General features: G+C 40.6%; 1 protein-coding gene across 1 annotated transcript; it reads left to right on the forward strand.

The window, feature by feature from the left end:
- Positions 1 to 9201: 9201 nt before the first annotated feature.
- synpo (synaptopodin) lies at positions 9202 to 22584 on the forward strand. The gene is made up of 3 exons (XM_088431990.1): positions 9202 to 10030; positions 14285 to 16269; positions 18579 to 22584. The coding sequence occupies exons 1-3, from the start codon at positions 9877 to 9879 to the stop codon at positions 19812 to 19814; spliced, it is 3375 nt and encodes a 1124-aa protein (XP_088288116.1). The 5' UTR covers positions 9202 to 9876; the 3' UTR covers positions 19815 to 22584.
- Positions 22585 to 22918: the final 334 nt, after the last annotated feature.

Consider the following 22918-nt stretch of genomic DNA (forward strand, 5'->3'; position numbering starts at 1 on the left):
AGTTATTCCCAGTTGAGACAGAACAGATCTCCAGTGGCTTATTTGCCCTGAGAAATGCAGAACATCGGGGCGGGCGCATGTTTAACAAAGCTTCTTGTGTCCTTGGGAGAAAAAAAAAAAAAAGCTCTCGGAGTGGAAAATATCCAATGTAGATTCTTAATTCGGAGCAAAGGGGCCAGATGGCTGGAGGTATGAACGAATCAATTTAATTGCTTTCAGATGCAAGTGCGTTGTGTGTGTGTGTGTGTGGGGGGGGGGGGGGGGGGGGTAGCATTTTGAGTCCAGAGTTACTGAATCACTACGTTAGACTAATCTGTAATCAGAGTGCTACCTGTTATAAATCAGGTCATCATTGAGTACAACACTGTGGGAAACATCCAAAGAAAGTCACTTGTTACTTTACTCACAGCTAGCTGAGTTTGAGGAAGTAGCTAGTATTTTCAATCCGGAGTTACTGAATCACTATTTTCGACTAATGGGTAATCAGAGTGTGAACAGTTAAAAATCAGGTCAGCATAGACTAGAGCACTGTGGTAAACATCCAAATAAAGTCACTTTACTCACATCTCGCTGACATGGTGGGGATTTGTCATTTCATTTTTATCCCCTGGTAAGTTTAGGTTACTTTCTGCAGCATGTGTTTTCTTTGGGCTCACTTCAGTTGGGACAATCATTCCCGCCTTGTTTCAATCCATCATCTGGGAGGCCCAGCTTCGAAGCAAAAAGGCATTTTCATGGGAAAGGTTTGGACCAAACAGAAGCAGAAGGGACGTCACACGCAATCATCCATATGATTATGCAAAAAATAAGGTATTTTATGGATTACAGTTGCATTCATTTTTAACTTAAATTTAGACCTGATTTGCAAGTATCAAGTGGTGGCTTGATAGACTACAGTATAAACTATTAATGCTATTCAAACCTCTGTTGTGTCGCATAATAAGAATAGAACATCCCACGGGAGACATTACTGAAGCCACAATCTTGTACTAGGTGCAGCTGGACTGCCCTTACATGGAAACAATGAGTTGAAAAGCAACATCCGCCGTTTGTTTGAATTGGCTGCTGGTGGCATGTGAACACTGATGAGTGCGGTTTTTGACTGGATAACATCATGTATTATGTATTGCATTTAAATGTGATGAGTACCAGACAAGATGGGAGTGAAGAAAACAGCAATAGTCTCAATGGCTCAATTCTGAGATTCATGTGTGGTGTCCTGGATCCTCCAAGGTTGAAAACAAAACTTGGTCGGTTGATATCAAATTGGTTTTAAACGAGCTTTAAATCAATGGAAATATGGTCATCTCTTCCGTACTGTCCAAGCAATTGTTCAAGTAATATGTCTGCATTTTCAGCTAACAAGAATGGAAAGTAAGGAAAAATGATTTAGAAAAATCTTCGAAACAGCATCAATTGTAAGGTGATTTAACATAATTTCTCAAGGTTGTTTTCCCATGTGTTTTTTTTTTTTCACTAGTCACAAACAGTAAATGAATCTGGACAACAAACTGCAGATTTATGACACATACATTCTACATATTGTACAAAAAGGACACATATTTCCTAAAGTTTGCCTTCTACAACCTCAGAGGACTCTGCATACACTTTATCATTATGAATTTTTTCCTCAAGACAAAAAAAAAAATATATGACCTCAACATCATCCAGAATAGTGCCAGCTGATTGTAGTTTGGATCTTGTCTCAGTATATTACCATGCATATTAGTGTGCTGGTCCTGCCACAGTGCATTATTGGGTCTGTGGGTCCAAGGCCTGCAAACCATTTCAAAAACACATTCTGATGCCCTGCCCAGTCTGTGGAAGCAATTTAGACCACAAAACTATGTCGTCGTCTGACTGAAACATATTTAGCAATGTATGGATGAATGGATATTGGATTAAAAACGTTTGTGGGAGCAATAAGGTAATAGCAAGCGCCAGTCTGGCACCAGTGATTGTAAAGTAGGGTGACCTGCTACCCTGTTTTAAATGGGACAGTTTAGATTTTGCGCCTTGTGTGTCTCAGTGAATGTCACAAGTACTGTACTCAGTCATGACTGGAGATGTGTTCAATGACCACTCACACAGTAGGACATCTCAAACAGTAATAGAAAAACTGATACAATGGACCAAATAGAAAAAAAATAGTCTGTGAGCATGTTGCATGGGGTTCCATGGAAGCATTTATGATTTATTTGACAAATCAAAATCAGAACAGCTGCGTGCCAACTCAACTCATAGGGGACACTTTTTTTTTTAACAATTCTTAGTGTGAATTTATTGCATATTTAGTTTATAGTGGACTTTCCGTGTCCCAGTTTTGAAAATGTAACCCTAACCCTAACACTAGCCCTGCTTTGCTGTCTAAGCTGTATTGAACCAGGTTTAGATTTTCATTTGACTGTATAATCAATGTTAAAACTTTGTAAATCGAAAACAAAAAATTATGAAGGTAAAATACAGAGATGTTTTGTTTTACTGAATGTTGTACTCAGTTGACTTTCATCCCAGCTAACTTTCCTTCAAGTGTCTCTCATATAGACCCACGTACAAAACAAAATGACCAAAAGACATTTTTTCATCATGTTTTTCTTCTGGCTAGTCTGAGGCAGTTAATATGTGGAATTCAGATGTTTTTTTCTACTGAAAATAAACACAGGAAACAGTGAAACATGAGCGCGCCTTAACCGAATTAGTCTTTTACATGCGTATCAAATACCTAGAGGGCCGGTGATCTGACCGATTGCAATCTCATACCACCAATATTCACTGCCGAACATCCACCCATCAAAACACAGACAAACATGCAGGATTTCCATTCTTTCCGTCTGTATGGACTAATGCTGTGCCTTTGAACAGCCCCGTCACTGTATCCCATTACATCCGCAGGGACATAACACTGGGTCGAGGGAGCAGGGCCTACGTATGATTCCAATCAGTCCAGGCCTGATCCACGTAGGAAACGACATCTAATAACGTCTGTTGCAGTAGTGTAGATGGGTCATACCCGAGAAGCAACGCAAACCGATCTTCTGAAAGAACAAATATCTCGCCACACACGCACATCTGCCCTGCAAAGAGTTTTCACCACAGCACCAGAAAAGTAAGACGCTGAGGGGGAGAAGCAGAAAAAGTAGACACTAATGGTTGCTCCCAGATGCATATGGTCTCACACGTATACATGTCAGGAAAGGCTTCGTCAAAAGAGGATGAACACACAGGAAAGATGATGAAGAGGCAGCATTTGAGGAGAAAAACAGGCATAAGTAGCCTCAAGTGGGACCAGACATCCATTTTCGATCTCGCTTGTCTTCATCGCTTCAAAAGGCTGAGCTGGAGAAAGGCACGGTACAACCTTTGAAAACCCAGCGTTCAAAACTGTGAGGCAGATATGCTAACATTACTTTAATACTCAAGGCATTTGGTATCAGCCATTTTAGAACGTTCTTCGGCCAAACGCTTGGAAAAAATATATAATCCATTATTTATTTATTTTTAAATTGAAGCCCTTTTTTCCAAACCTTGTGTGACCCCTAGTTTAATAGGGTGGTAAAGCACAGCCAGAAGAAATACGCTTTAAAGTCATCTTATCCAACAGATGGAGGGTAATTAAGAAAATTCTGCTGAAGCCTGTCGGCACTTCAAAAATCTTTTGCACCATGTGACTTTATTTCTGCTACGAGCTACCAGATTAGCCACCCATCCATTTCATACCCTTAAACTCCATCGTGGACCTCCTGCTTTACGGTACCGTTCATCCATGTATTGATTCATTGCATCATTGAAGAGGTTTATTACATCGGCAGATGGTGTAGGCTGAGTAACGAGTTTATTAAATAAAGGGTAATGCTCAGTCAGGATCATCATAGTCTTTATGAATTGCAAAGCTGTTTTCCGGCCAAAAGTGTGCCCACTTTGAAGAATCCTGAAATTTAGGGTTTCAGCTATTGAGTAATTTTGCTAAACCAAATTTGAAACACAATTTGAATTCACTCCATTATACTTTTTGCTTAACAGTTTAAACTAAGAATTATGTTGACTACCTTTCATATTTTTTCATGCTAGAGACAGCTGTAACAGAGCCTGAACAACCGGTAAATAACAGGGGCCATATCTCAATATTAGCATAAGTTGTTAGCGCCCTGAATTGATGATTGAATATCAGTTGAAACAGTTGCCACAACTTCAACTTCAAAATAAAAGCATTTCAAGGCATCCGTCTCCGCATATGTAAATAAGGCTTATTTTGAAGTTAGCCTTCTCGCTGTGTTCCCGGTGTGTTTTACTCTCATGCAGATCCCAAACAAATGTTGCTGTGATTAGCATGACTTTTTTTTTTAAATGTGTATGCTGAAAAACAGGTATTCGGAGCCAGAAAAAAATGCCTCAAGCGTTTTTATTAGCTGTGGTACTCAAATTGGTCAAGGACTCATTTCAGTCTAATTCTAAATTATATTTTGTTTACCATGTTTTAATCTATAAATTTTTAATCTCTTTTTTTAATGTACAATCTAGGAAATTTTTAAATAAACACTAAATTAGAGGGAGTCTCCAAACTTTTGAATAGTACAGTATGTTATACACATGTACATTCATATAGTATAAAATTCATTGAAATCTGAGATTTTCATTCAGTGGATTAAGGTTAAAATGGACTGCAAACATCTGTCAGTTATTGTTCAGATTACTGAGAATGTCAAGTATAAAGGAGTGGGCGTGCGTGTTTTTCATGACTGCGACACGTCTGTTTGGAATTATCCCTAGGGTTGCCCTGTTTTTGGGTTAATGTTAACATAAATAAAGTAATCCGACTCTGAATTACACGCACCAGTTACTGCCTACATTTCTATTATATGGCGCTTGTAGTATGGTCTCCACTTATATACTGTACACTTTTTGAAATGGTTGTTAATATACTAATGGAGGTAGTTGTCAATATGCATTAAGTTCTCTATGACAAAATTAATATAATAGGCCTTGACTGTGAAAACAAATTAACATCTTATGCTCGTAGTTTTCTAAATGAATTCAGGGTCACTGCACTTTTCTAGCATAATGTGGACATTTTTATTGAGTCCCACTGTATGTAAACCTTAGGATTGAATTTCACATTATGATGCGGCCTTTACTATGTACAGACGACGTGACAAGCAAGAAACGCACAAACGATCTGTTCTTTGTTTACATTTATCCTGTCATTTGAGTTGTTTGGAGCAGTCTACCCTGTGCGCTTGGCGGGAAAGTGGGTCAAGAATTAAAAACAGGGAAGGAGGGAGGCGAGAACAGAGTTAGGCCCACAAACTGCTCAGCATCCTCGTGTTGAATATGAAAATCTATTATGGCATAATGTGTTCAGTATGCAAGCTTGAAGGAAACCATATGAAAAAGATCCCAGACAAAGAACTCTCTGTGTTCCAGCTGACCCTCCACCCCGCCCCATCCATCGTCTGTTTCATGAGTGAAACGAGGGATGTGTGTGTCTGTATGTGTGTGTGTTGGGGGGGGGGGGCAGAGTCATATAGGAACAGAAAAAGGGGGCAGTCCACTCTGCTGCCTCCTCACACTCACAGAGCCAGCAAAGTACAGGTGAGCTGCAGTGAGTTGACCAGCACACACCGCACGGCAAGGAATACTGCTGCTGCACAGCTTGTCACCTGCAGGCCATTTCATTTATCTTCAGGGGGTAAGTTGCTATCTTTGTTTAGAGAGGGTCGACAGGCGGCTAATTGAAACAAACGAGGGAAAGTTTGGAGGAGATGGCAAACATCTGGGGTTGCTGTTTTCTCCCTCAGTGGGGACTTGCAGGGTTCTTTGTCTAGCAAGCGTGGCTCTGTGGTCCATTAATGGTCCAGTTTAAACTGTGATGATAAGTTATGTTACAATAGGGGGAAATGCAGACTGTGTACTGGCTTTTATGCACAGTACACACCTTGACAAAACAGGAGTGGCAATGGGGAGCTGCTATGCACTTTTTGGAATACCTTATTAATTTTACCTAGACTTCATACAGATCTGATTGGTTGGATCAGATTGTCAGGAAAGTCATTCTATGCAAAATCGGGGATCCGTTGCATGGTAATAATTTATACATCAATCATTGAAATCATTGATCAAAGTCGTGACATAAAACATTGTAACAAACTGTCTTATTCACTTGACGGATTCAGTGCTACCATTTTTAGTCATTCAAGGTTTCCCAGCATGTTTATTCAACGAACTTCTCGATAATATAAGTTATTTTTTTCAGCACCATCTTCTGTGAATAAAACATTTCTCAGCATTTTTCAAAAAAAAAATGTCATTAGAGTTGCAGGCCTGCTGGTGCCTATCCCAGCTGTTTATGGGCAGTAGGCGGGGGACAAACAACCATTTGCGATTACACCTAAGGACAATTTAGAGTGTCCAATTCACCTAGCCTGCATGTTTTTGGAATGTGCGAGGAAACTGAAGAACCCAGGTGGGCTCGGGGAAAACATGCAAACTCCACACAAGAAGGCCAGAACGAGGTGGATTTGAACTCATATATCACTTGACTGTCTTACAGTATCACTTCTAATGTTACAGTTCTCTGACAAAGTGTTTAACAAAGAATCCCTCCAGTACTGATAATACTTATGTTCAAAAAAGCGCATTACTCTTTTGATGTCTAACAGTTTTCAGGTCACGGTACCTCCCTCTTGGCACTTGAACACATACAACCCCCTCAAGTGTTAATCTTTGTTACTTGAAGTTTCCCACCTGTGAACAGAGTGGTGGAATGTTCAGTTCTTCTTTGCTGGATTTTATTTCTTGGAAAAAAAAAAAAAAATCACACTTTGGGCAAGACACATGAAACTCATTGGATCTCTGCCATGTTTTATATGTCAGTCATCGCCTGGCACAAGCTGAGGCATGTTGACCATGATGGTGTTCTGAACTTGGAATGCCAGTTTTGGAATAAATCCAAAAATAGATTATCAGTTTGCCAAGAAGGCATTAAGTTGGCTATTGTTTGGGTGAGGTTAAAAAAAAAAATCCTTAAGCATTTTTAGCCCAAACTATCCTTGTGCAGAGAGCAGGCGAATGCATTAAGATAGCAGACACATGGCAGCACCTGAGGGTATCATTGTGTTCAGACGCCTCCTCATGAACTTGTTAAGTGATACACCTTCAAGGCTTCAGTCAGACACATATCGAAATTCATGTACGTCCAACACAGCATTGAAAGCATGTGGGTGAATCACTTTTCTGACATATTCTCTATTACCAGGCCACTGATGCATCCCATATGTGTCCACATTAAAAGACTGATTACAGTTTATACGGTTGTCTACATGTAGACGCATCATTCACCGACAATGAAAAGGAACACTGTGATTACACGCTAAAGTGGCCTCTTAGGGCCCAGACAGTAAATAATATCCCTACCTCTAATCACAGAGGTCAACAAGTGGCACAGGGAAGCCACGGCGCTGTGGGTGAGAGGCACAGGTGGGTACGGTGGAGCGCCTTTTGAAGTTCGAGGTAATTGGTGGCTAGATAGAGGGAAAGGAGGGGAGATGACATCAGATGTCAAGTATGAAAAGCGCATACAGTACAATTAGTCGGGTGTGCATTTCTCAAGGAGGCTTTGAAGCAATGCCATGCCCCGGACTTTTAAGGAGCATCGATGGACATGAGAATGGAGTTGGAGAATTGGGGAAAAAAAGATAACGTCAGTCTTCCAATGATATCCAGATCAGTGAGACATCTGCGAGAATCAAAGAACTGTTGTCAGACAGTCTAAACAGTACTGGCCTTCATCTGGTCTCACTTGCCCCTATCACGCCACTATGAGAAATTGTAGAGTTTTTCGTTGCCGGGCACCAATTTTGTTTTGACTATCTTCTCCTTCTGTATGACTATGGTAACATATTGCCGACTGCCTTTTCTTATTAATACACACCTATCATCAAGGGGAGCAGTGCAGTTGTGAAAAGACAAAGCAACACTTCCCAACACTGGGAAGGCAATTAGTCATAACAATGATTGCGGTATGTGAAAACGCGTTACCATGGTGATTCATGAGGAAAAACAAAAACAGACCTCAGAATCTTCAAGGAGTCAGACAAGGTCACATTAGTTCACAATTTGGTCAGGGTGATTATTCGTGATCATGCTAATATTTGTCGACTGTGGGTTTGTGTGTGCCCTTTGTGACTCTTTTGTGATTAAAGGGTGAGTCAAGTGTTTTTTCTTAATAACCATATGTTCTATTCACTTCCACTAGTCTAAACTCAACATTCTGATTCATATTTTCTTTGTGTAATTTAAATAAGCTGCAAAAGGCATTTTTATCCAACTCAGTGGCGGACATTTTGCCACTTGCTGTCGACAGAAAATGACATCATAGTTACATGCCTGAGCAAATGTGACAACATTTTCACTCCACGGCAAGTTTAGAATGGTTGCCTCCTGACATGGATCAAAATAGTGGATTTTGCTGCTTGATTCATATTTTACAAGCACAATATTAACTCATTCACTGCCATGACTGGAGTTGTCAAAGGTCCAGTTTTATTGGGCTCCTGTGGCAAATATAGAGGTCAAGTATCCATTTTAATTGGGCTATTAGTAAATTGAAGTAAGCAGGATGTCACGTTTAAACTAGTGGGCCTGCATGCATAGAACATATTGTAAAGGAAATGTAAACACACAATTTTTGAAGCAGCATGACAGTTAGTTAAAGAAAATGATCCTGGCTTGAAAAGTCCAAAAAATCTCAATTAATTCTTCTGTAGGTCAACAATTCAAATTGGGTGAATATGCTTCCATTTCATTCTGGTAATGCTGGGCCAATTGCGCAACCAGATCCATAAAACATCTCTGTCTTGTTTTGCAGGTTACCATGGAGAGGTCATGGTTTCATGGGAGGATTAGATAAAGTTGCCTTTTTTTGCACTTAAGCGCCAGATTTCCTTCAACAAGACTTTTAGTCTGAAACCAAAACAGGCTCAACAAAACATTTTCTAACGGGGAGAAAAAGGCAAACAAAGTGAAGACAGACCCAAAGAGTTGCCGACCACAGTCTGACTGAATTCAAGATGATGGCTTCCTTTATTGCTTTTCAGTATTAATCCAAATGATCAGTGACTACATACTTGCCCTGTCATCTAGTGAGAAAATAAGAGAAACACTTTATTTGGCCGTAACTCACAAAGAGTAACACAGGATCCTGATATAATTGAACAGCTTCAATGCAAAGCCGTCTTTGGAATGACCTTTGCAGAGTGAAATGTTATTCCTCACATGTACCGAACAGCAGGAAACTGCCATATGCGCAGCTCCCTTTTCATGTCACATTGGAGTTATGATCGCCAAGATAAAAAACAGATCTTTTCACTGAAAGAAAAATAATCTGGGGGCTGGAGACTTGGATGCAGAGAGAATGCTTTGGTGACCGAAATAGCGACGAAGGAAGAGCAACGGCTGGGAAAAGAAAAAGGAGTATTAGAGAAGATCGAGCTGTTTCTCGGCTCTCCGTGCCAAAATTGTGCAATTTTACGTGGCAGTCATCCAGCGGAACTCTGGGGAACGTTGTCTAGGCCCGAGAGGGAGGTCCAATTAGATAGGGAATTGATGAAGACAAAAGCCAAAGCATACTTCTTTTGACATTTTTTCAGTTGACTACAAGAAAAGAGTTGGAGGGATTTGCAAAGCTATGGCCGTTAGAAGCCATTTGGAGCACTAAGCTTGACTTTTTTCCTTGACTTTTTTTCTTTGTTTTTCTCCCTATAAACTAGCAAGGACTAAAAATTAAAGAGGGACTTTTGATCCAACTGGGACCAAACACTTACACCGAGGATTGTTGCTTGGCCGCAGAGGAGCGATTTTTAACTTGGAATAACAATAGAGATGGAAAAGGGACACATGTCTTTGCGTAGGGGAGTGAGCTGGACTCCTGGGGGATTGTCAAACTCTATCCAGACAACACAAGCCAGCGCTGTGGAATGCAACATCACACATGAAGCGACTGGACTCAACACGGAACCCATGAGCAGTAAAACAAGTGAGTGTTTACTCTCTCGTCACAATTGGGTAGAGTTTTTTTTTTTCCCCAATGGTTGCCATGCGTCTTCAAAGAGAAAGACAATTCAAAAGTTTAGTTTATAATATGTCCTGTACGTCCCCACAAGTCTAAACATGCCAATATGGTTAATATTGTGTATGTGGAATAGGAATTATTTAGAAAGGTACACCTGTTTTTATCAGTCCTGCCACAGCACAGCCTGCGAACGTCACGTAACCTAACTTAGAAAACAGGTATGCCGCAATTGGCTGAGCCCTGGGTAACAATGTGGCTGCAAAATGGCCGTCCCCTGAGATGGATAAAACAGGTGGATTTTTCTGCTTTATCCCTAGTCCACATACACAATATTAATCAGATTACCATGCTTAGATCATATTCCTCCAATGCGATATTAGACTAGACTAATGATATGGATTTTTATTTTTTTTTTAGTCCGAAGACGATTTTTAGCAGAAAAAGATTTATATATTAGTGATTAATTAGATGTTTAATTTTAAAAATTAGAATGAACAAAATAACATTTCTTTCCCCCCAATTCATTTTAATAGGCATCCATTTTGTGCCCCTTCAATATTCACTGGCCAGCTTGGTACTCTCCCCGCAAATAGCAGGGGTCAACGGTAAATATCTGTAAAAATCCTTTTTGGGTGACAGAATGTTTTGCATGTACAATAATTAAGTTATAAGGGCTTTAATGCTTGCCATGCGCGTTTGTGTTACCAGTATTAAAATAGAGTTCATTCTTACACACATGTATACTTAATTTATGGTGCACTACATATTTTATATGTTTTGTATTTTTTTTAGACAATGTGGGAATTTAGGTGGCGTGTGAAATATTGACTTCCAGGTCAATTTTTACTCAAGTTCCTTGCGTCGCTCACCCAAGCATTGCTTGTAAAAATTAAGATTTACTTTCTTTAGAAGACAAACTACATTATAAATATTTGAGGAAAGAACATCATAGTATGGCGTAATGTATGTATGTAATCCACCAGTGTTACTTGTACACAATTGCTATAAATGGTTAGAGCACACAGTATTAAGGTATACATTTAAAATAATCTGCCATTTGGTTGATTATTTTTGGCTGATGTCTGAAGGGCCATAATCGGCCAGCTGATTGATCACTCAGGCCCCACTCTAGACAAGTTGGACTGCATAGACCATATTAATGTCAAGAAAATTTAGAAGCTGACTTCCCCTTTAAGAAAAGAGTGGAAGGCAAACGTTCAAAAAAATGTTCCGCCTTCTTTGTAACTGGAGATTGAAAAGTTGCTCCATGAAACATCTGTTTCCATACAGTCAAAATCTGTGCAAGCCCGTCAGCAGTACAAATGCAATCACAAAAATATAAAACACAGCGATTGACAGATTGGCAGCATCTAAGCTGCTTTCACTCTCATTACGTTGTCAAAAGAATTATTAATGAAAAACACTGAATCATAATTTGTGCCAATAACTATTCAGTCAAAGGACACTTGATTAAGTATGCTTGTACTATCACATGTAATCCAGTTCAAGTTTGCCACAATTTTGGATGCTTGACAAGGTACATGCAATTGTTCATTTTTTGGTATTGTGAATATTGTGGCTAGTAAGTGTATAGGATTCCTCATACGGCACAACAAATGCAACACATGTTAAAACCAGCTTAGAGTTGGCTACACCTCTGCACAGACCTTTGACACAGAAACACTACAGGCTTGGTTTTAACCTCTGGGCTGTTCTCTTATCCGCCCCCTCCACCCATGGGATTCACCTGGACTTTAGGTCACATTCAGTCCAGGAGATCCCAGGACCTCTGTTAATCCTTGTCTTTCCATCCCGCTTCACACAACAGCCACTGGGGCCAGTGCTGTCATCCTGCTCAGCCCGCGGCTGAAAGATAACATCCGACAGAGTAATCTGACCTTTGATACACAAAATGCAGGGCTAGCTCTCTGACTTTAAAATCCCCCTACTGCGTGGGAGTTTGAAACCCTTTGGACTGATAGTAAGAGGGATGGGGTTGTGAAAATGGACATGGTGAAAGAAAGTGAGTGTGGATGATTTGATATCATGGCTCAGGGCTTCCAGTTTTGTCTTTGCTACAGGACAGGAAATTCCTATCCCAGCCCTTGCAGGTTGGAGTTTATGCCCGAAGGGTTCAAAGAGGCCAGGCACTCAAGTAGAGTGCATAATAAACACACAGACGGACAGGGAGGAGGGTATAAGGGGTCAGCCACTGGGGTGCACTAATCCACGTAAAACTGGAGCATCTCCCTTTCCAATGACTCTAACAAAGGTCAGACGCTTTTCTGCCCACATTAGACGGAGATAAGCGGCTCAGTTCTTGACACAAATTTGTTGCCTCTCTTGAAGCTAAAGTCAGAGCTGACGTCCGTAGTTTCTCCACAGAAGCCCCACTGAGTCTTTTTCCTTTTTTTGAGAAATGAATTAGAAGTAGTGAAACAGAACTGCAGGCAGGCAGACAGGCGGCGCAGGCTCCAGCTGCAGACACCCGCCCTCCCTTGCAGTGAGCTGCTGGACTTGCTAAGAAAAGGAAATTGGAGCTTGTGCCACATTACAGAAAGGGAAAGGGGTGTGTGAGGCCAACAGATGCAGCTCTGTGGAAAACTTTTTGGGACGTACAAAACGGGGCTCTGAATGTGACGGGAACGGTAAGAGAGAAAATTATCGACATAAACTTAAATGAAACTCATCCATAGATTTAAACTTTAAGATTTACATTCTGCAATTTGTGGAAAAAAATACTCTTCTGTAAACAGTTTTGGGTTAATCTAAGTTTTCACTTGGTTTCCTTGCAAACTTTTTAATCACTGTCATTGTGGTAGATTGATTATGCTTGATTTTAATAATGAGCAAACAAAGAAAAACTCTTTTATTTGTTTGGGAGGGTAGCATTTATTTTTTAACAAGCTGTTCATTATGTGAATATCATGTGCCCGGATTTGCACCTGCGTATTACCTGATAAGCAATCTGGCTCCCACTAGAGGCAAATGTTTACAGTCAGGACATTTCATTTCAAGCTTCGCTGCTCTGATATATTCCCCTATCGGAAAGTATTCAAAGTTAATGCCTAATAAAAGTCATTTGGGGACGTAGACCAACAGACAGCCTTAGAAAGGTTGATGGGCCAGGGTTCAAATCAAATCATAAATCATTAAAATGGTTTCATACTTTATATTCCTGATTACTCAAGAACATTTAACTTCATAGAATCTATTGCAGTTTAATTCACTTTGAGTTGGTGAGCATGACAGCTAAAAATGACATGTTGTAACAATCTGTAATTGTGAACGGCACATAATTACTTTAAATAATGTAGCTGTTTGAATAAATCAATGTACGGAACAAAGAATGAGTCATGGTTGCTCCAGTTGTCATGGGAACCTCCATATTTTCTACAAGTCTGAATTACTTAAATGAGATGTATAATGCACGACATGCGACCGGAACCAGTAATTATCCTTCGAATCCACATTATTCACCACAATATACCTGTTGGGGGGCTTATTAACAATGTTCCCTTTTAATAAGAAACTTACACTAAAATACACTAGACTTTTTTCATGCTTCTATTTTGAAACTCATTCCCTCGCCATTGACAGCAATTGTCGTCAGTGATACATTTTTACTGGGTTGGCAGTGAAGGAGTTAAAATTGAAATCCTTCCATTGATAGAGGTTACTAATCACAATTAACATTTTTTTTAGCTTTAGTTGGTTTAAAAAAAAAAAAAAAAGTCATGGTGCAGTAAGAAAGCAGACATGTTGGACGGTTAAGCCGGGGGTTTTCTCCAGAGTGGAAGAATGCTCTGGGAGGGAGTTGACCAGATTGCAGAGGAAATAACTTTGCTGTTTGGAATGGAACTCTTAAGCTCAGAAAACAAACCATAATTTTAAGCAGAGGCATGCTGAATACTATAATTTTTAAGGATCACAAAGCAAATTGACACTGCTGACCATTTAATTCTGGTCAATAAAGTTAAATTAATGTTTTATATTGGTTGATCATGCACTTCCCTCATTTTGTTTGCTGCAGTCTTGTGAGATTTAATTAGATAGTCAGGGATCTGACTTTGTTTAAATTTAAGATAAAGAACACGGCCCCTTTTTTCCAATAGTTAGGGGTCGTCTTTACCATTAATCAAACATATCTAATGGAGATGATCTTTATTTTTCATTTACTAATTAAAGTCCACTTTATTTTTTTTTCCCATTTACTAGATCTAACCAGGAGTGTCAGCCTTTCTGAGAAGGAGCTAAAGGAGGCCCGCCTGAGGAGTCACATCATTGCTGCTCAGCTCACTGTCTCTTCCAGCTCCAGCTCCAGAGGTGTGCAGCTATTCAACCGGCGCAAGCAGAGGGTCAGCGCCTTTACACTGGAAAGCAGTGGAGTGCAGTCAAAGGAGGACATCACGGAGAATGTGAAAGCCAACCCGTCATGTATCAAACTAACATGGGCAGAGAGAAGTCGTGAAGAAACGGACAAAGACTTGAACTACAAAAATTGCACTAGCAGCCCATTATTTGTGCCTATTGGGAATAAAGAAGCAACAGCTGATAACATGGAGGAGCAATGCGACCATGTAGCTGAGCCCAGTGCTATCCAAGAAAGACATTTCCTCCCTGTCAAGGAAATAGAAGAGCAGGATGAGGAAAATGATCCAATTTACAAAGAACTTGAAGGCAAAGTCATGCATGATCTTCCACCTGAAAGAGAAAATAACAATCCAATTGCAATGAGCCTCATGGAGAGTGAGGCAACCATAAACGGAAATTATTCATCATCAGCTCCTCTTGAAAAGCTTTCTAATGGCTGCCATGGACCTACGATAACTGCTGTATCTACATCGAAGCAGACTACCATCATCAATCGAACCGCCAGGCCATTTTTCTCACCATTGACAGTGCAGTCTCAAGAGGCGACCGGTCCAGTTATGGACAATCCTCCTAATCGTTCGGCATTTACTTCTCCCCACCCAGTGGTGGTTTCACCTCCGCCTCCTCCGGCATATCCTACACCTGCCCTACCAGTCTTCACAAACAAGCCTCTAAAAAACGATTCCTACACGTCTCCCACTAACCCTCCACCAGCCACCGCCTTTACCGTATCTCAGAATGCTGCTTCGCCCCTTTCCCATTACGGACCCCCAACGGCCCCAAAGCCTTCTACTTTTGTTCCCCAGCATTTCGCGGAAAGGAAGTCGACGCCGCCGATAAAAACAGGATTACTTGAGGATAGTGTTGGCAAACGACCGACTAAAAAGCCAATGTTCACATTCAAAGAGAAGAAGGTAGTGGCTCCGAACCCCGAACTACTTTCTCTAGTGCAAGGGGTGGATGAAAAAAAGAAAAACATGCGTAGATCTGTGCCTGATCCCACATCAGAGGAGGAGTTACTAGCTCTGGGTGCAGAAGCGTCAAACTTCCTTGCCAAGGAGGAACAGAGGGGTGAAGAAACCAAAGCCCCAGAATGGACCTCCTGCCTTAAAAGCTCCAGAACCTATACAAGGGTTGAACATAAACCAGAACAGACCCTCAATGATGCATCGGGAAAAGGCGCAGAGCTCTTTGCCAAGCGCAGGTCCAGAATGGAGAAATACGTTGTTGAGAATCAGAACACAGCTCACTATCCTAGATCCCCCTCACCAACAATGTCTTTGCCACCATCTTGGGTTTACCCATCGAATATGCCTGGTAGGGTCAAAGCTATTGCCAAAAACTCTGACATGTGTGCTCAACTTGCACAAAGCATGAAGGCCCAGCAAACGGCCAAGCCAAAACCAAGACAAACGGCAGCAGCGACACAAGTCCAAGAGGTGCCTCCTCTTGAGAACGGTTGCTCCAAGATAGAGATGGACCTGTCAAGACACCGACCCTACCAGCTTAACTCGTCCCTCTTCATCCTTAAACCGGTGCAGGATCCATTGAGATCCCTGCCGAAAGGAGCGCCGCAGTCAAAGAACGAGATTAGCCCTCAGTCGTTCTCTCGACAGACTTCCTTACCTAACAACCCTGCCTCTGTTTTTCACATCCAGTCTCAATCTCCTCAGATTCCTGTCAACTCCATCACAAGAGTCGAGTATCCATCAAATCCGGCTTGTGGTAAGCCATCAGCTGCTAGTTCTCCAGCCCGTGTTTCATCTCGACTGGGGATTCAGGCACCAAGGCCAAGATTTTCTGCCAAGAAAGCGGGAATTGAAGCACAGGTGTGGAGGCCTTTTATCTTTTAAGGTTTTATGTGATAATTTGTAGGGATTTTTCATTTTCTTACACCAGCGCCTTCCAGTGCTTCTTCACCTTCCTCTGCCTTTGCTTTCTTTAAGATCCTCTTAAACTAAAAATGTAAAAAACTCATGCATGAATGATGCCACACATTACAGCTGTTGTTCTTTACGAGAGACAACAAAAATGTAAATTTGAATTGAAGTTCCTGATTTCCTCAGGTAACACCTAAGGCATTAATGAAACTTCAAATAAAAAAATGTGTTAACATGATCAGATGAGTTTTTTGTGCCCAATGCTAAAAAGCACTTGAGTACACAAATGCCTCCGTCTTGAGTATGTTAAAATGATGAATAACAACTTGGTGTTTCCCCTCCCACACTCTGCGTTTTAGTTATTTGTAGAACAGGGTGATGCTGTTACAAAGCACTTTGACAGATGTGGCATCTGCTTTATGAGCCGCAATTTGCAATTTAATGCTTCTCACTGAAGTGAAAATGCAGCCATAGAATTCCTTTTATGTCTTTATATCTTAAGGGTAATTTGCTCTGCTCACCAGCATTTTTTTTATGAAAAATCTTTCTGCATAGTTGGATTGTTTGATGTTTGCCATCTGCAGATGGCATGCTAATTTGCTTCCAGGACGTGCATCTACATTATTTTCATGACTTCAAGCAGCAATTCCAGAATTGTTTGTTCAAAGGAAATAATCAGTCATTGGTTATTTCGTCTACAGTTTGCATGTCTGTTTCTCTTCATAAACCTTCATTCATGTTCTGCTCTAATTGTGTTTTAGCTGAATCACTCCTTTTCTGATTAAAGCTTTATGCATTCACTCATCCGTGACCTCCTCCTCCTTTTTCAAATTTCATATTTTACTGTCACTTTTAATGGATGTTCAACTTTCCTGGTATTCTTGCTGACACCGAAATCACTTGGCCATTCTAAACAAATGATTAGACTCTTAAAATCTTACATATACTGTCGACAAGCATTGCATCACATGATGAATTCAATTACAGTTTGCCAGTCGCTTCAATATCTGTTAAACATTGGAAATGCAAATCACGTAAAGGCCTAAATACATCAGTCCGACCCGCTGCGGCGTCAGCCTGACTGTTGGCACATCGCAAAAACACTGCAAGGACGCTGACTAATTACTGTATGTACCTACTTCACGTGCGTGATATTCCATGACCATTAGTAGTCACTATTACATCATTATTAGAAAAAGGCATCCTGAAGGCTCTTTACAAGGCTGGTATATAAAAACATAAAAAACGTAACATTCATGCAAAGCAAACTCACATACTTGATACATTATCATGCAATGAAGACATAAACGCTACCCGGTATATCCAGTTGCTTCCCCAGGTCTACGCATAGAGTGCTTTTCTTTAATTTATGAGAGATTTCAGTTCTTCTTTGCGCCATAGAGACCAAGTCATCACCTCGCTCTACTGTCCAGACGGACCCACGTCAAAATGTGGAGTGTAATGATGTGCAAAATGAGAAAAACTGCCAAGGCTCTCCCTTGATTATTGTTTATCCATATTCATCACTTTCTGTTCTTGCCTTGCACGCTAATTCGCTTTCTAACAATCAGATTGATCTAGTGACACAACAGTCCGACACCAATTTGACATGTTGAATCCGCTGAAAACGCCTTCAAATTGCCCTGGCAATAGCTCCAAGGTCACAATGATGTCTTCTAAACTAATCAGACAGCGCATACCGACGCCCGAACTCTTCACGACCTCCGACGTCGGATTGATGTATCTAAGCCTTAAGGTCTTACTGGTCGTGATGGGCTCAATCATTTTTTTCAAAAGCCAAATACTCACTAATTTTTCATAGTAAGCAGCTGAAGCAGTCTTCATAATACTGTGACATTGAGATGTTGGGATTTATTTATGTGTTTATTGGGGAGCGCTTACATGTTGTCCAGCCAAGTAATCTCAAATCCCTGCCTGCAAAGGCCATTGAGAGTAACCTGAGAACGGCACATGAAAAAAAAAAAACTGGGTCGACGTGGGCTGTTGGCCAGGCGTAATGCACTAACACATGCAGAGGATTAAAATTCATCGCTATGACCCTAATGCCACTGTGATTATAATAAATGTTATATAAGATGAAGAGACTCCCTGTATTTAAAAAAAAAAGCGTGTGTTGTTTCTCAAAGAAAACAAACAATCATTTAGGCTGAGTGTGTATTATTTACTGCCAAGTTGAACAGCTATTATATTCTACAAAGGATTGCACAGTAAAGGCTATATTTCTTATTGTCCAACAGAAACCCTCCGTAACGGAACCCTCCACTGAGACTCGGCCAGGCTTTACAAGGAAGTTCAGCAGTCCCGATTGTCTTGCCAATACAACTTGGACATCAAGTCTTCAAACTAAGTGCCCCTCTGCAACCATCACCAGCCGATCAGTCACATCGCCGATTCCTTTTTCAAGGGTTTCAAGAAGCCAATCTCCTGTGAGCAACCAAAATCTCCAACTTTCCACAGTTTCATCAGCGTCCATAACCAGGCCACCAAGGACATCGACATCCCCATCTCCATGCTCCCCTCCTTGGGGTTCAAGATGCCAATCTCCAATGGTACCCCAATCATCCACCAATACCTCTGGTCATGATTTCAGATTCCAAACATCCAATTCCTCTCGTTCTCTACCATGGGGATCTCGATGCCAGTCTCCGGTAGTCAATCCGCAATCTTCCAACGTGTCACACATTTCATCGAAAACCTCCACAAACACATCCCCACTCTCTCCACCATGGGGATCAAGATGCCAGTCTCCCATGGTGAGTCCTGAGAATTCCACCCTCTCCTCACTTTCTTCTTCCAGACCTTTTCAAATATCCACAACTCATCGTTCTCCTCCCTGGAGTCCAAGGTGTCAATCACCAATGGTAATCCAGACTGTCCATCCTTCCACGCTTTCTACTTCCAAATTTTCCAAAGCCCCAACAACCACTTCTCCTGTCTCACCACCATGGGGCTCACGCTCCCAGTCTCCTGCACTTTCTCAAACGAGCTTCCCCTCTGCTCACCGTCTGTCGGTATCCTCTGCTCCCTCTCCTGTTCTCCTCCCCAAGGACAGTCGATGCATGTCCCCAATCAACAGTAATTTAGACTCAAAGGCCAACCATCGGATGCTTGCAAAGAACATCATCAATGCAGCCAAACGTAAAAACAGCCCCTCTCCTGGTGCTTTGAGCAGCCACAGTTTACCTATCTCACCTTTGGGATATTCACATCATGGCTATGATTGTAAACCATTCCAGTCACAGCGGCTGGGAGGCCAGTCCCCTACCTTTACCAGCCCTCCTCCAACCCCAACCCAGCAGATTTGCTCTCCCATGAGGCTCTACAACACACGCTCCCTCACCGATTCTGATGCGTCCATTGAGTCTGAGGACTCGGGCCTGCGATCACCTGGCCTGCATTCTTACAACACCTGCCCCCGTGGTTGGGGGGGCAGTCTGAGAGTGAAGAAAAGCACCATCTCCACTGACCTGTGAGGTTGCAACATTTGGGCATTCATTGGCCTTGTATACAAAGCTTGAACCGTCAAATTTCATGATTCATAATGCAATTAGCGTCTGATTGACCTAATGGCCTTCCAATGACAAGAACAAGCTTGTAACAGTAAAAAAAACAAAACAAAAAAAAAACATGTGGTAGCTTGTACGCCGCTGGCATCCTAAAAGGGCAATTTAACCAAAGATTTATTTTTACTTCACTTTGAATGTCAAACATTACAGTCTCTCAACAAGCATACCTTAGCTTGTGTGCTAAGCAAAGATACAGTCTCGTACCTAGCTTGTGATTAATGATTAAGTATTACTTTTTGAATGTTATGCTCACTTACTGGTAAAACACATAATTTTGTATGTTTCCTACTTTATTGATGACCACATTGACGATTATGAATGCTCAACTATGCAATGGTAATTGTTAAACTATTTCACATGGCTGCAGAGTATGTCACAGATTACTTTTAAAATTCATGGCAAATTGCAATACATATCGTGATACCCATTGTAACATAGTGTATATATGTTGCTTTATATTGCATTTGCTGAACTGAATGTAAACTTTACAGACAGAAAAGGGAGTGGTGTGTGTATGTGTGTGTGACATGGCATTGTTAGACCCATTAAAGAAAATATCATTTAGGGATGCACCGACGTTTTGGTCACAGAAAAATGTTGTCCGAAATTTTCAAAACAAATGTGTTGGCTTTGGTCGAAAGACAATTACAAAGGAAAAAAAAAAGGTCCAAAAATAGGTTGTTGTGATGACGCAAATGCCACCGCCAGCAAGCATTTGTCTGAGTTTCACACAAGCACACAAGAAGAGAGGGCGTCGCCTGGGAAGCATTTCAGCAGTTTGAGAGAAGAGAACTGCTGAACTTTCGTTTGTTTCTTGGGAATTTTGGTGAACCAAAGAAAGACCTACCAACACAGACGAACAACATCATGTCACACGCCAACGGCATGTTTCGAAGGCCATCTTCAAAATAAATACACCAAATAATACATGGATGTCGATGCGATGGTCATAGTACATTTTTATTTTGAAGTTGGCACAGCGGGAGTGGCTATGAGCTAGCTTTACTCCTTCTCACCACTCGTGTTTATATTGCCATCACATTTAGTCTCTAACATCAATACACGAACATAAAACAAAAATCATATTCAATCACTCATTAAGGACACTAAGAAGCAACAAAACAATTGTCATTATTGTATGATATGCCTCAATTCTCCTGGCTATGTTAACTACGTCTTCCTCGTGGTGCGTTCATTTGCAGTTGGACATTTGAAACTCCGAAAGAATAAAATTCCATCAATGCATTCAACGTTAATAACTGCAAATGTTGAAATAATGTGGGCTTCTTTTCAACATTTCAAAGCTGACATGTATCAAGAAGAATGATGGTGAAAATACTGTGATATTACAGTGTACTTAATTATAACAAATGGCCCAGCTAGTCACCTATGTTTACAATATCTAATCATGTTACTAGGCTTATGTTTTCCATTCTGGCTGTTGGTATTACAATGAATCAAAATAAAGAATACTGTAAACCTGCCTTTGTTTTAGATATGGTTTACGATCAAAACAATGAATTACATGAAAAATTAGTCCTCTATAAAAATATAATACTCATAGCCACAGTATGCAGTTTCATTTAATCAACATCTTCAATTTACAGGAACCTGCTTTTTATGTTACAGCCTGTTCTTGAAGTTGATTGGCTGCCCCAAGGAGATGTGCAAAAAAGTGTCTTTTGGGGGGGAAGGAACGAGTTTCTCATTTCTGTTTTTTTGGTTTTGAACAAGCATTTTCATGTTGGTGCATCCCTACTATCATTTAAATGTCATTTGTTTCTATTTTGAGGTAAGAGAACCTTTTTGGAATGTTCTGGACCCCTGTCTCTGTGTGATTGTCATGTTGAGCAGATGAATGCAACCTGGAAGACTTGTCACAGCAAAGTTCCCTATGAATGTAGCTTAACTTTGATGAAATGTTGACTTGCCCACCTGCGCCTCAGCTGTTTACAGCTACAAAGTGCACTCCATTTTGAAAAAAAAAAAAATGCCATTGGCAACAAACAGTTATGCATAATACTTAATGATCATCAAGATCAATCCTTTTCATGTTCATTCCAAAAATAAACGTTGATAATGCCAATATTGCCAATATGCCAACATAGGGAACACATTAATCACGTTAATCTATGAATATGTGAAAAATATTTATAAAATGTATTTTGAATGCAGAGTTCATTCTATCTTATATTCAGAAAGGCCCTTACTATTGGCAACCAGAATTGCACTTTTGTACGTTTAATTTAATTTGAGTGGAAAATAACCAATTTCATCCTTTATTGTCTCAAAATAGTTTTGTACAATCCTGCCAAACTGGATGTAATTTGATTGTGGCCTTCATATCATCTTTGATGGTGCATCCTGATAGCTATCCTCACACCATTCCTGTCCTGCCCCACTATGTGTCAGCAAACAGCAAATCACCGACTTGAATTTTTTCAGAGGCATAGACACCTGCTTGGTGTTGACCTTAAGCAGGATTAAACCTATCACTGTCAATGGATTGGTTTCAGCAAGACTTTGGACAGGCCAACCACTGCTAATTTGGACTTTTGCAAGAATTTATTTTTTGAAGACTTTGTGATTATGCAACTATGTTTTTACACAACCAGCTTTCCATACTCGCATGAAGTCTGGAAATCAATGAATAATAAAGTGGTAACACATAAGTAAAGTCTTGTCACATTCTTTCTATGCGTAAGACCGTTTTGTGATATAAAATCCCATAATACATTGTAATGTAAGATGCTAACAGAGATTAAAAATTCAGGGCATGTAAATTATAATAGTGAACTCTACCTTCAAGACATGTATTAGAAACTTTTGGTTCTTGCCGCAGCCTTCAGGTAGTTAATTAAATTTAGTCTAGGCCATTACAAGCTCCAAAGGCCTTTTATAGCCCCTTAATAATTATCTAATGAATCAGGTTGGAATAATTGGACACAGATGAAAACCTGCAATTTGCCACTATCAGTTAGGCAAATAGGAATAAAATGTGCATGTGGCTA

Source organism: Hippichthys cyanospilos, chromosome 13 (assembly GCF_059441005.1).
Source record: "Hippichthys cyanospilos isolate Australia breed blue-spotted pipefish chromosome 13, RoL_Hcya_1.0, whole genome shotgun sequence".
Lineage (NCBI taxonomy): Eukaryota > Metazoa > Chordata > Actinopteri > Syngnathiformes > Syngnathidae > Hippichthys > Hippichthys cyanospilos.

Coding starts and splice junctions, on each gene's coding strand:
- synpo (XM_088431990.1), top strand. CDS start 9,877: ATGGAAAAGGGACACATGTCTTTGCGTAGGGGAGTGAGCTGGACTCCT. Junction 10,031..14,284: donor ACCCATGAGCAGTAAAACAA/GTGAGTGTTTAC, acceptor CCCATTTACTAG/ATCTAACCAGGAGTGTCAGC. Junction 16,270..18,578: donor AAGCGGGAATTGAAGCACAG/GTGTGGAGGCCT, acceptor ATTGTCCAACAG/AAACCCTCCGTAACGGAACC.